The sequence below is a fragment of the Corticium candelabrum genome, chromosome 1 (assembly GCF_963422355.1).
Source record: "Corticium candelabrum chromosome 1, ooCorCand1.1, whole genome shotgun sequence".
Classification (NCBI taxonomy): domain Eukaryota; kingdom Metazoa; phylum Porifera; class Homoscleromorpha; order Homosclerophorida; family Plakinidae; genus Corticium; species Corticium candelabrum.
The window spans coordinates 15547043-15559542 of NC_085085.1; the positions used below are offsets into that span (position 1 = coordinate 15547043).

At 41.7% G+C, this 12500-nt stretch overlaps 4 protein-coding genes across 5 annotated transcripts in view; 2 read left to right on the top strand and 2 right to left on the bottom strand.

Annotated features, from left to right (window-relative positions):
* Positions 1-795, top strand: part of LOC134184584 (uncharacterized) — a 1928-nt gene extending 1133 nt beyond the window's left edge. Inside the window, exons 4-6 of the mRNA XM_062652321.1 lie at positions 63-118; positions 487-530; positions 651-795. Coding sequence (XP_062508305.1) covers positions 63-118; positions 487-530; positions 651-712 — 162 coding nt within the window. The 3' untranslated portion in view covers positions 713-795. The remainder of the gene's footprint in view (positions 1-62; positions 119-486; positions 531-650) is intronic.
* A 57-nt stretch (positions 796-852) lies between these two features.
* On the bottom strand, positions 853-1555 carry LOC134184593 (large ribosomal subunit protein mL43-like). The gene is made up of 3 exons (XM_062652332.1): positions 1420-1555; positions 1254-1360; positions 853-1073 (listed from the first exon to the last, which is right to left on the bottom strand). Exons 1-3 carry the CDS (start codon positions 1539-1541, stop codon positions 853-855), a joined length of 450 nt encoding a protein of 149 aa, XP_062508316.1. The 5' UTR covers positions 1542-1555.
* Positions 1556-1648: 93 nt separating this feature from the next.
* Positions 1649-5478, top strand: LOC134187716 (formimidoyltransferase-cyclodeaminase-like). Its single transcript, XM_062655870.1, has 12 exons — positions 1649-1904; positions 2019-2236; positions 2291-2470; positions 2623-2760; positions 3519-3650; positions 3707-3768; positions 3829-3955; positions 4078-4230; positions 4291-4313; positions 4365-4482; positions 4544-4639; positions 5210-5478. The coding sequence occupies exons 1-12, from the start codon at positions 1667-1669 to the stop codon at positions 5294-5296; spliced, it is 1572 nt and encodes a 523-aa protein (XP_062511854.1). The 5' UTR covers positions 1649-1666; the 3' UTR covers positions 5297-5478.
* Positions 5479-5672: 194 nt separating this feature from the next.
* Positions 5673-12500, bottom strand: part of LOC134180188 (ankyrin repeat domain-containing protein 13D-like) — a 7943-nt gene continuing 1115 nt past the window's right edge. The window contains exons 6-16 of one of the 2 annotated variants that reach the window (XM_062647296.1): positions 11008-11097; positions 10876-10945; positions 10703-10816; positions 10024-10090; positions 9875-9956; positions 8380-8471; positions 8223-8319; positions 6693-6811; positions 6555-6633; positions 6033-6489; positions 5673-5972 (exon numbers count right to left, since the gene is read on the bottom strand). In XM_062647296.1, the coding sequence (XP_062503280.1) occupies positions 5789-5972; positions 6033-6489; positions 6555-6633; positions 6693-6811; positions 8223-8319; positions 8380-8471; positions 9875-9956; positions 10024-10090; positions 10703-10816; positions 10876-10945; positions 11008-11097 (1451 nt within the window). In that variant the 3' untranslated portion in view covers positions 5673-5788. Of the gene's footprint in view, positions 5973-6032; positions 6490-6554; positions 6634-6692; positions 6812-8222; positions 8320-8379; positions 8472-9874; positions 9957-10023; positions 10091-10702; positions 10817-10875; positions 10955-11007; positions 11098-12500 lie in introns of both variants that reach the window. The other variant, XM_062647288.1, reaches the window with a different exon arrangement.

Consider the following 12500-nt stretch of genomic DNA (forward strand, 5'->3'; position numbering starts at 1 on the left):
AGAGTGGACCAACATGTTTTGCATTGGCTCTTTGTAGGGTAATTTAGCCGTTTGGTCTATAGCCTGAAGCAGCACACGGTGGTATCGATTTGTCCTTTTCAATGTCTTCCATCGACAGGTAAGCCGAGCTACTGCAGTGTGTGATAGCAGGAACATGTCAGGTCATATCAGAGGATTGAAACGTGTAGCAGGTCCAACATTGGACACTCACCAATGATCATATTTCATGCATTACTTTGGTCGGTCGTCAGATCCATTGCCTACTGACCTCCAATCACAACTTTGGGAAGCATGTGCTGTTGATTGATGTTACGTACCATTTGTGTGTTATCTCTATTGAAGATTATAGATGTGTATAATTCAATGTCATATTAAATGAATTGGATGGTTCACTGCAGTATCGGTGTAATGCTATTGTTAGGAAATTGAAACGAAAGTTTGATGTATTGTAATCACACTCAACCCTATTCTGTTGTCTGTCTCTAGCTCCATGACAAAGGATGGCTTACAAGACAAGATCAAATATGCAGGTCTGTTGACATCTGAGCTGTGTGTGTGTGTGTGTGTGTGTGTGTGTGTGTGTGTGTGTGTGTGTGTGTGTGTGTGTGTGTGTGTGAACATTGAAAGCGTGTCTCCATCTCTCCTACTAGAAACTCTCCTTGCATCTCAGCAAGTCAACCAACCTGCTACAGAGCCCACACAGCAACCATAGCAACACACAGTTTGGCATATCGCAGCTGTTTATTAACTAAGGATATGTTAGCGAACCTAATAAGATGTATAAGACTGTTGATATCAACCTAGAGCACTTGTTCGACATTTCAGTTTGACTAAAATAACATTTTTACAAGTTCAAAAATTGTTAGTTTTTCTTGACTGTAGGCTTGGCTTCTGCAAATGTTTCTTATGCATAAACGGAGTCCAATTGCCTTGGATGGTTGGGTTGTCTGTGTGCCATCGTTTGTTCAGTTTGGCCGGCTTTGCACCTGACATGTTTGTAAGGGTTTTCACGTGTTTTGCCACCTCGGATGAAGTGAAATTCTTGACAGACACTACACGACTGTTGCCATTCACTGAAAGGATCAACCTCAATATAAATTATTTTTAATTTAATTAATTAAAAAATTTTGTAAATTTATTTTCTGTATTATATTTAGAAATAATTTTAATTAAATTAAAAAATAATTTATATTTTTATTACATAATTATAAATATTTAATAGTTTCCATGTCATTGACTAGCAACCGACTCACAAAACTCTCCAATCAAGCGCGGATGTCGTCTTCGTCTTTCTCTTACATACACAGCCACTTGCGGTGTGTTCCTCGCAAATCGCGTTATCTCCCCGTCAATGTACTCTCTACGCGCATGCGCACAACACTCATAATCGACAGAATTCTACAGAGCATTCTAGTCGACCTTAATCCCCGGCTGCTGCCTCCTTGACTGCAAAACTGTAACGTCAACCGTTTGAGTTGACGCACGTAGCGTGCGAGACCGTTTTTTCCTGCGCCGACAAAATGACTCGCATTGGATGCCATCTTACTGATCACGTGTAAGCAAAAATGAAAGCCCGGATAAAAAATTAATACCAGTAATCACGTGTAAATAATATCAAAAGCCCGGACTAATATTTAAAGCCCGGATATTAATTTAATTTGTTGAAATGTCGCAGCTTGTGGCTTGTTCTCCGAACTTTTCCGAGGGCTGTCGTGAAGACGTGATTTCGGCGATCGCCGACGCTCTGAAAGAAACGTCCGGCTGTTGGCTGTTGGACGCGAATCCCGACGATAAGGCGAACCGCACGGTGTACACGGTCGTCGGCCATCCCGACGCCGTCATCAACGCAGTAATAGCCGGTGCGAAAGTCGCCAAACGCCTAATAAATATGGAAAAGCATGCAGGTAAACGAGTGGGCGTGGTCGCATGATGGGCGTGGGCGTATGATGGGCGTGGGTGTAAGCGTGACGTAGGCGGGTTGTGTGTTGAGTGGGCGGAGTCATTCATATTGGTTGTAGGTGACCATCCTAGAGTGGGAGCACTCGATGTGTGTTCGTTTAAGCCTGTGAAGGGAGTGAGTAAGGAGATGTGTGTCGAGTGCTCGTGTTCATTTGCTGAACGTCTGGGCAGGGAGTTGGCAGTGCCCGTCTATTTGTACGAGATGTCGAGCACACAGGAGCACAGGAAGACACTGAATCAGATCAGAGCGGGAGAATACGAAGGCCTACCAGACAAAGTCGGTTGAATTCAATGTGTTGTGACATGTTGCATTTTGGATTTTGTCTGTTAGATTGTCAAGCCCGAGTGGCGACCTGACTATGGGCCTCCTCGTTTTGTTCCTTCGTGGGGAGTGACAGTGACTGGAGCTCGATGTTACTCTCTCAATTTTAATATTAATTTGTTGGCAACGAAGGAACAGGCGAATCGTATTGCGTTGAATATAAGAGAAGAGGGGAGATCACCAGATCAGGTTGGGTGACTCTGGTGTGTGTGTGTGTGTGTGTGTGTGTGTGTGTGTGTGTGTGTGTGTTTGTTTGTGTGTGTGTGTGTGTGTGTGTGTGTGTGTGTGTGTGTGTGTGTGTGTGTGTGTGTGTGTGTTCTGTAGTGTTGAGTGTTTGGTAGCCTGGAAGGTTGAGAGCTGTGAAGGCTCAAGGACAGATGATTCCTGAGAGACGAATGGCCCAGATTGCTGTCACGGTGATGGATCATGAGACGACACCCATTCACGTTGTTTATGAGGAATGCTTGAAAGATGCAAAGGTATTTTGTGACACACACACACACACACACACACACACACACACACACACACACACACACACACACACACACACACACACACACAACTACATACACATAAGCTTGTAGCTCTCAAGTGAGTAGAACACAGCTTCATTTATTAGTGGTAAGTTATAATTGCAACTAAATGTAACGTCTGCATGATTCAAACCTATACACAAATACTGCACAGTCTATGCGCATATTTTGCAAGTAGAGAACACTGTATACGTAAGATTCACATGTTCGAGATGTGCAACTATACATGTATACCAACTATGATTTAGGAAATGTGTATTTTCGTTACGCTATAGAATCTTTGCTTAATTAATGGAGTAGGTTGTGCTTTCGCACTACTAAAGACTTACCAAACTAGAATTTTTAAAAAAACTTTTTCTCTGAAAAAAGAAATAGATGTAGGGATTGTATAAAAAGTAACAGAAACAAGATCTATAGATAATATGAACCAAAGCCAGACATCATTAGTGAATCCTTCCAACCCCACATTTCCTTCATTTTACATTTAGTGAGTTGGAAGGATTCACTAATGATGTCTGGCTTTGGTTCATATTATCTATAGATCTTGTTTCTGTTACTTTTTATACAATCCCTAGATCTATTTATTTTTACAGGGAAAAAGTTTTTAAAATTCTAGTGTATGTATGTATTGAAGTGTTGTGTACTTTTTAGTTTCATCGTTTCGTTACAAAAATCAATGAAATAAATATTGTCTGATGTAGGAGCTAAGGATTGCTGTTGTCGGGTCTCAACTTGAGGGGATGGTACCTCTCAGTGTTCTTCTCGCTGCAGCAAACTTCTACATTCATAGAGATGATTTGTTCATCATCGATGAAGATCAGAAACTTCGACTGGTGATACATTTACGTGGATTAACCGAAGACTCTAACATGCATAGCTTATGTGACAGGCTATTGAAAGACTCGGACTGGATTCCTTAGAAAAGTTTGATCCAAAATCTCAGATCATAGAGTGAGAACTACATGATGTGGGGTGATGGTGAAATTGGGTACGTGTTGCTTGTGATTACAGGTATGTGATCGAGCAGGGCTCAAGTGGGGCTGTACTCTCTATGCCTGTTCGTGGGTTCGTCGAAGCTGTGGCTGCACGATCGTACACGCCAGGAGGTCTTGCAGTGGCTGCTACTGCTGCAGCATTGGTACACAAACACAAACAAACACACACGCACACACACACACACACACACACACACACACACACACACACACACACACCTAGCTAGCCAGTGAACAGCTGGAGTGTGTATGTGTTGTGTTGTAGGGCTCTGCACTGGCTACTATGTCAGGTTGGATGACATTCGGGTTGAAGCGATTCGAAACTCTGGAAGTAACAATGAGGGAACTCATCCCTCCATTGACACGTTCAACTGAGGAGCTTATGAAATTGATGGATTTGTCACACAACGAGAACACGGTTGGTTGATCACAACCTGCTACATCATTTCACACGATTGATAACTTTTATTCCTTTCAGACATCAAGAAGTCAATCAGCCAAGTCAGTTGTTACGTCATCGTTTGATTTCTTTGTTATAGTTTGTTGTTTCAGTGTTGACAGCGATGAGTTCCAGCTTCCTATTCGGGTTATGCGAGCCGTCAACCAGTGCTGGTCGCCATTTCTTCAACTTGCTAAACATGCAAGCATCGCATGCAAACCTGACATGCAGGTGCAGTGCAATGCAACTTGATACATTTTCAAGGTTTGCCTTCAGTTCGTTTATGTCGAAGATCGGTGCTAAGAACTTGGAAACGGGGGCGTGGTCAGCACTGCAGATGCTTTTGTCTGCTGCTCAGGACATCACGAATTTTGAGCAGAGAAGCAAGGTGAGCAATAGGACATATGTTACTGGTACATTACCTAAAACCTTCACAAGCAAGTTGATTCTTATAATCTATGACTGACCAACTCGATTTTGTGATGCTTGGATATTTTGATATAAACAAATTGGATCAACCGAAGCAAATAAAACATTAATGATCACGTGACATTTTGAGCATGCACAGTTGTGTGCTACCAGTGAGCCTATAACATAACGAGATAGACACTAAGACAAATGAGGTACAGAATACAGAAACAGACGATGGAGTATGTGGGTTGTTAATGCGTTTGGAGTCACTGATACCAAATGTTTCTACATCAGGCATAAAATCATTGTGTGTGTGTGTGTGTGTGTGTGTGTGTGTGTGTGTGTGTGTGTGTGTGTGTGTGTGTGTGCATACATCAAATTTTATTTTTGCTTGTAAGTTCAAACGTTGACTGCAAATCTAAGCGTCAAGAAATTAATTGGTCTGACCCACACACACACACACACACACACACACACACACACACACACACACACACCTCCTGTACTGTACTCAAGTTGTTATCTAGCCTCTTCTTGTTTCACACAGATCACATCAGAAGCTCGAGGAGAGATGCAGCACTGTGAGGAAATGTGCAGAGAGGTCTTACGCCTACTAGAGCAGAGGACGAGATAAATTTACGAACACCACTACAACACATTGTTTGACAGCTAACCAATGCCTCCCACCTTCAGTTGTAGGTAAAGAACGCATATTGCAATGAACACTGTGTGATATTTTCCATTAATGTTCGTCCATGGGCACATCTAGTACCATTTGTGTTGAAATTTTAATTTAAAATTTTTTGGTATTTTGAAATGTTGCTTTGTATGTGTCATTTCCGGTCATACCCATTGTAGAGATGTAGCAACAACAAGCGCATGTGCTGCATTCCAATTTCCGTCCGGCCGTCTCTTGGTGTGGTCATCAGTCTGGCCATCCACAGCGGTATTACTGTACCTCTAACTGTAATCCTTGTGCATGCGCACTCGCGGTAACAACGACAATGATTGGCAATTGCCACCATGATTGTGATGACCGACCCACAACATTTACGTTTATGTCATGTACTTCGTAAGTCTATGCTAGTAGTACGTCACGTATCTGACTAGGTTTGCATTTATGTGTCTACTGCTGTGCCATTGACATTTTTAGTACCATTTGTAGTTCTTCTTCCTCTTGCTTTCTCCGTCTTTCTTCTTCATCACTCGTCTGTAGTGACAACTGAAGAGCCAGACATAGATCGCTGTCTACAGCTGCTGCTCTAGATGGCACCGAACGTGTCGACATTGACATGCTCTGTTGAATAACTCTAAAGTGAATGAGAGGGTAATGTTGCCTGACGGTCAAGCTTTTCATTTAATTATCTGACCTTTGCAGTGCATCGTCTTCACTTAGTGACGTTTGTTCGGTGTCTTGGAGGTTGTCCATTTTGCTGCTTTCCAATAAACTCTGCTGTATGGCAAATTGTAGACATTCGTCTTGGTTGTCGAATCCTGACTGAGTAGCTAGAGCACCGACAGCGAGGCCGCTAGGAATTTCGAATACGTCCATATCGATAACACACTTTGCACGGCTGTCATTTGGACATTCGTTCACTGTTTGCACCAAAGGTTGTCTGTCGTGTCCAGAATTGCCTCCTCTTCTATTTCTAACTATCTTGTCAGATGGTGCAATACCATAGTCTTCATGTCGGCCGCCATCTTGTGCTACAACCGTTTCATCAGAGACAAGACACGGCTCGAGTCGAACACCATCTACACTCGTTTCACTTCCATTGATGTTGGTGAACGTGATGCTTGCATTGAGGACATGAAATAACGGAATCTCTACACAAGCACACCGAACATGAAAGCTTAAGGCACACCATTTCAACAAGAAATTGAGAACCAACCGATTTTAACAGGAAATCCACCAGGAAGATGAAGTTGAACAAAATCTCGCAAACGAGCGAAGTGACTGATATTTGCCGCCTACAACTTGCAAACAAAAATAACAAAACCACTTGCCAACCTTATATTATGTGACCGACCAGAAGCTCAATAATCGGCATGATTTGGTCATGAAGTGACAAGGGAAAATCTTCAGCCATCCACAGCGTTGCCTTGAACTTTTGAGACGAAACATTCACTTCGGGTTCACGTCCAATATCTGTTGTCACACATGCATACTACAGTATGCTAACAAATAGTTGCTCAAACAGACATATTTGCACTACCATCACATGCAGGGTTACGGTGGGTCAAAGAGACCCATCAGTCTCCACTGAGCAATATAAACAAGCAGGTCTACACATGAAGTACGACAAATTCTCTCATCTCTGAGTATCCCCGGGCAACCATATACGTTAAAAGTTTTAGTTAGTTGCCCTGTCGTTACTCTGGTTGCCCATAGACTAAATGACATAGGCTATGCTGTGTGTTCCTTTCAAAGTCTTGGTCTTATTTGAGACTCCAGAGACCACCACTGCCTTCCTTTGTGCTGCTCTTGGTCTACTAACTACTTCAATGACAGCACTTGAAGTTGGCTGATCATCGTCTGATATCTCACGTTCACTTGCAATTTCAAACTTCTCCCTGCAATGGGCAGTTGACGTTTGGAGGTAAGTGGCATTTGGTACCACAGGGACAAAGTGGTTGCAATGGAAACTGGAAGGATTGCCTTCGAGTGCTGCAGATGAACAGGTGGACCACGTAATGGGCACGACTTCAGTTGGGTTAGTCATTAGGTTAATCAAACATGGCAACACCAGTTTGCCATTTCAGTTGCCCACACATTTTTGGTTGTCCTGGATACCCGGTCAACCAATTTGTAGTACGTAGGCTTCATTCTGGACAAGATACGAAGCAAATATCGTACAAAGTTCGTTTCCCGACAATTACAAAGCAAAGCACAAGAACCTGCTACAGTGTACTTATACACTCGATTCGATGTGCAACGAGAGCTCAATAACAATTACTACCAATCTGATCACGTAGACCTACCACAAGAAAGACACTTCATTGTAAATGTAAGTTAAGTGTTCATATCCACTTACACTTACATGTCATGGTACGTATGTAATAAGCTCTCAGCCTCACACACACACACACTAACTTGGGTTGCTTGATACTCATGTTCTGTATGACTTGGGTTGCTTGATAATCATGACTGTAAGATTATCCATAATCATACAGTCTAATACCACTATTTGTATTGAGTCGTGTCAACATTTAGCATCGGGAGTACGACTACTATTAGACATCATGAAGGCTGCCCTTACAATTGATATATCTGCTATAAACGTAATGCAGTTTCATCCAAATCATTTCCTTATCCAAACGCTTGCTGTGTGATTCCAGCAGAGGCTTGAAATGACTAAGCCTGGTTTACAATATGACATTGACGCTCAGCCAAGCATGTTGACACTGACGCTGATGCTGGAGTAGGATTTTAGCGTCAGCATCATATTGTAAAGCAAGGCTTAAGACTGTACTGTAAAGTAGTAAGTGTGCAGTGTATTAGTGACATTAAACCGCTAATCACAGACTACAGACAAAATAAATGAAATCAGAGGCATTACCATGATCTCCACGTTTAAATTTTATTGGCGGATTGAAATAGTTGTCCTCTGACAGCTGCTTTGGATTCGACTCAAAGAAAGGAGGCTCTTGAGACAACTAATAATGATACATTGTACGAACACGATGATGTCATACGTCGTAGCGTCACATCGTTACATTATTGTCTCTTGCTCTCTCTGACCCTCCGGTCTCATCTGACTCGTTGCCGTCATTGCTGATGCCAAATAACTTTTGAAATCCACCACTTCCTAATACAAAGAGTCACAGACAACAATACAACACAAATGATAGAAATGGTACAAGCAATACGTGCAAATACGGTGAGAATATGATGAAACATGTTTACACTACCAACTGAAGTACAAAAAAACTTAACACTCCGTTCTACACATAAATAGCAAACTTTGTAGCCATGCATGCTCATTGATAAATTAAATAAATAGATATGTTTCTACCATATCCGTCCAAAATACAAGCCCCACCAAAATTCAAGCCCAGAGACTTCAATTCAAACCACTTTGTAACTTTGTCTACATGTTGTTCTTAATAAAAGACCCACCCTGTCTTCAGCTGCATGCGTACAGACGAGATTTATTTGATTTAATAAATATCTAATGCTCTCTGGAACAAACTACAGCAGAAAATCAACACCATGAATGAAATATGATCACAAAACCTGTAAAGACAATGCACATAAAATGTGTAGTCAATCAATTAATAAGCTTAACACATGCAATTATACAGAAGCACACAGACTGTCAGTCCATGCACGCACACCTACATGCAGTACACGCATGCGCATGTGCATGCACGCGCGTGCACACACACACACACTGCATGCACAAGGAAGTAGCCTCGCGAGACAAGCCTTCCTCCGTGCTCACTGCGCAACCTCACGTGCTGTTCAACTGCTCGCACGTGAGACGAGGTGCTTAAGCCAGAACTGCTAGCGAAGCTACACAAGAAAGTATAAGCATACAAACAACAGGCACATTTGTTTCAACCTACAGTTGAGGTGCCTACTCAACCCACTCATTTGAAACTATCAGATAATCTTTCAAGTGTGTGGGAATCACTACACATGTACACTACCAATGCTGATGCCACGGAGAATGCTCTAATGACCTGCATGAAGGACAAAAGCCCTGCAAAGCAAGTCAAATATCATCGCATATCTCTACCTCAGCAACGACAAATCACAATCAGTGGAAGCAACTAGGCCAATGCCGGCAAATGTCACAGAATGGGAGGAAGACGATTTAGCGCTTTCAAAGGAATCAGACTTTGAAGGATTTACTACGAACAACTTGCTGTATTTTTATGTAGCTAGACAATCTCGTGAACAGATACCAGTAGCGTACGCATTTGACAAGTGAAGCAACTTGTAATCTCTAACGTACACAGTCCAGTTAATAGTTTCGTACACCATATAAAACCTTGTCCAAATACAAGCCCCGGATCTTTTATTAATACACAAACGAGTTGTTTGCATTCCACCATTTAACTCAAGCCCTGGGGCTTGTATTCAGACAGATACATTAATAGACCCATCAGGTCATAACAATGAGAATTTACAATAAGGAAAACACTGGTATGTGACCATAATGTAATAGAACAAATATATGTAAATATATGACTAGCTGTATTGAACCTTTAATTTTCTTCTTGTCTGATTCTGACAAGTGGTCCGTTCTCGTTCTTGTTATAAACTCAACATTCAATGCTGAAAACACCTGAAACAACCACAAGTAGACATAAACAATATCAACTAATGAAGTCACACTATAAGTGATGCCCTACCTTAGTTGTGTAGCCACACACAGTGTCTACACGATCAATACGAAAACCAGGAAGTCCGGACTTACAGCTAGATGTAAACAGATGTAAGCAAACAAGTGATTAAACGGATGTCTGTGTGACATCTAACAACAATCAAACAACATGCTACAGACACATGTTGTAATATGTTTAAGTCATCATCGTGAACACTCTCTCCTGTCTGCCAAATAGTACGTACAAGCAATACCATTACCAGCAAGTTGTTCAAACCCATACACAACTGAACACAATATAATGTAAGCACATCTGCATGCTCATGTGTGCATACACGTGGGTATATGTACACATGCAGTCTCAATACTTGAATACTTTTGTTATCATGAAATAATGTGCCATTCCAGCTACGTGTTTACAACAGTAGTGATGAAACTATTCCAAGTTCCTGGTGCCACACAAAATGATACATAGACAGGAACTGTTGCACAAGCAGTTGCCACTGAGATTTCAACGTGTAGTTCAGATTGGATCACCGAGGAGTCAAGGAATTAAACAACAGAAACAAACAAGTGGACAGACAGACAAACTGACAGAAGACAAACAAACAGACAAACAAACAGTCAGTCAGACAGACAGACAGACAGACAGACAGACCTTAATAAAATGCAACAACTAAAATAAAACTAAACTTAAATTACATTACCGAGAAAATGCAATACTCTCTGTTGGAAATATTGTCGATACATTCGGCTTTGAGAGAAGAGACTTGACAGCACGAGGACGCGGAGCAGCAGCAACTACAGGATCAAGACGTGCACTGACACACAGAAACACAACCTTGTAGAAAAGTAAAGAAAACACACAAACACACTGAACCTCATTTGTATTTCCTCTCTGTTTACGATTTCCTTGTCGAGATCGATTTCCATAAACACGGCCTCTTCGTCTGTAACGACTCAAGTGTGATACATACAACAAGAGTGTGACATCACAACGATGGTCACTCACTTCCACCTTTGAACACAAATCTCCTGTTGCCTCGTATCCATGACATGTTATCAAAGCCGATCAACGTGGTGTCTACTCTCACGTTGGCACCTGACAGAGACAAACAAATGTCTGTGTATCAGTTGTGTACAGATTATACGAAAGTATGCTATCCACAATGTGTCTTAGAGATGCATCCAAACATACAGTAAAGTGTGGATACATGACATGCGTTGTGCTTTGTTTCCTTGCAATTCCAGACCCTGAGCACAACAATCGGTGTGTGTGTGTGTGTGTGTGTGTGTGTGTGTGTGTGTGTGTGTAAGGTGTGCTCACACTTGCATGTTTTGTTAGACTGTGACGTCCATTTCTGTGACCAAGCAATAAAGCAGACTCTTAAGCACACATGATATCCATCATACATCTATCATTCACACTTGTTCATCCGTCAAAATCTGTGACACAGACATATAGACAGACAAACACAGAGTTGACAAACAGACAAACACACAAACAGACAAACACACAAACAGACAAACACACAAACAAACAGACAGACAAACAGAAAGAAGTCATCGGAAAAAGTGGGACAACCGAACGCTGCAGAGTTTATCAACTTCTGGTCCAAACGCTTTTCTGTTCAGCTCCAGAAGTGTAATGCTAGAGTCATCTCTAAAAAGCTATCTTCGCTATCTGAAGGCAACAGATGTGACCTCTTTGCCACCCAGTACTTTAGCCACTAGCTGGTACTGGAGGCTTTGCTTGTACATGCAGCTTTTAAGTACATAGTCCTCATTTTGTATTACACAAGTTTCTATTTTAGCTTAGTTTAGTTGATGAACACTACTAGTAGTTGGACAGTACATAGTACCCTGCATTGCAACATGTATCATAGATAAAAGTTCAAATATATGTGATTGACAGACAGACAGACAGTTAGACATCTCTTTGGCACATCCATGGGCACTTGATGCTCTTCCAAAAGCAGCCCTAGAAGATGGGACAGCAGCAACTCGAAGAGAAATGCTGAAAAATGACAATTACAACAAACAGGCACATCCTTATGAAACTACACTAAATTTCATTTCTCTGGTGATGGAGCACTTTGGTCGGTGGGGCAAGAGGCCCAAAATATCTCAACCAACTCTAATCAACAGCAACATGGACAACTGAGTGCAGACAGGACGAGTTCAGGAACTACTGGATGATGCCATTCTCAATTGCGATCTAGCAGTGCAATGCAAGAGTGTTACTGCAGAAGATGAGCAGAGTCCAGTATAGTGGTGACTCAGTTGGTGCCATTAGTAACTCTGTTAGCTTATTGTCAACTGTTTGACTCTTAGTCATACTTAGGGAACTCTTGGGTCCTAGTTCTCCTAGAACTTGCTGAGTTTTAGTGTAGACTGTAATAATGTCTTGTATAGGAAATATATGTATTGACAGACAGACAGACAGACAGACAGACAAACAGACAGACAGAAACAAACAGAAAGATGGACAAACAAACAGACAGA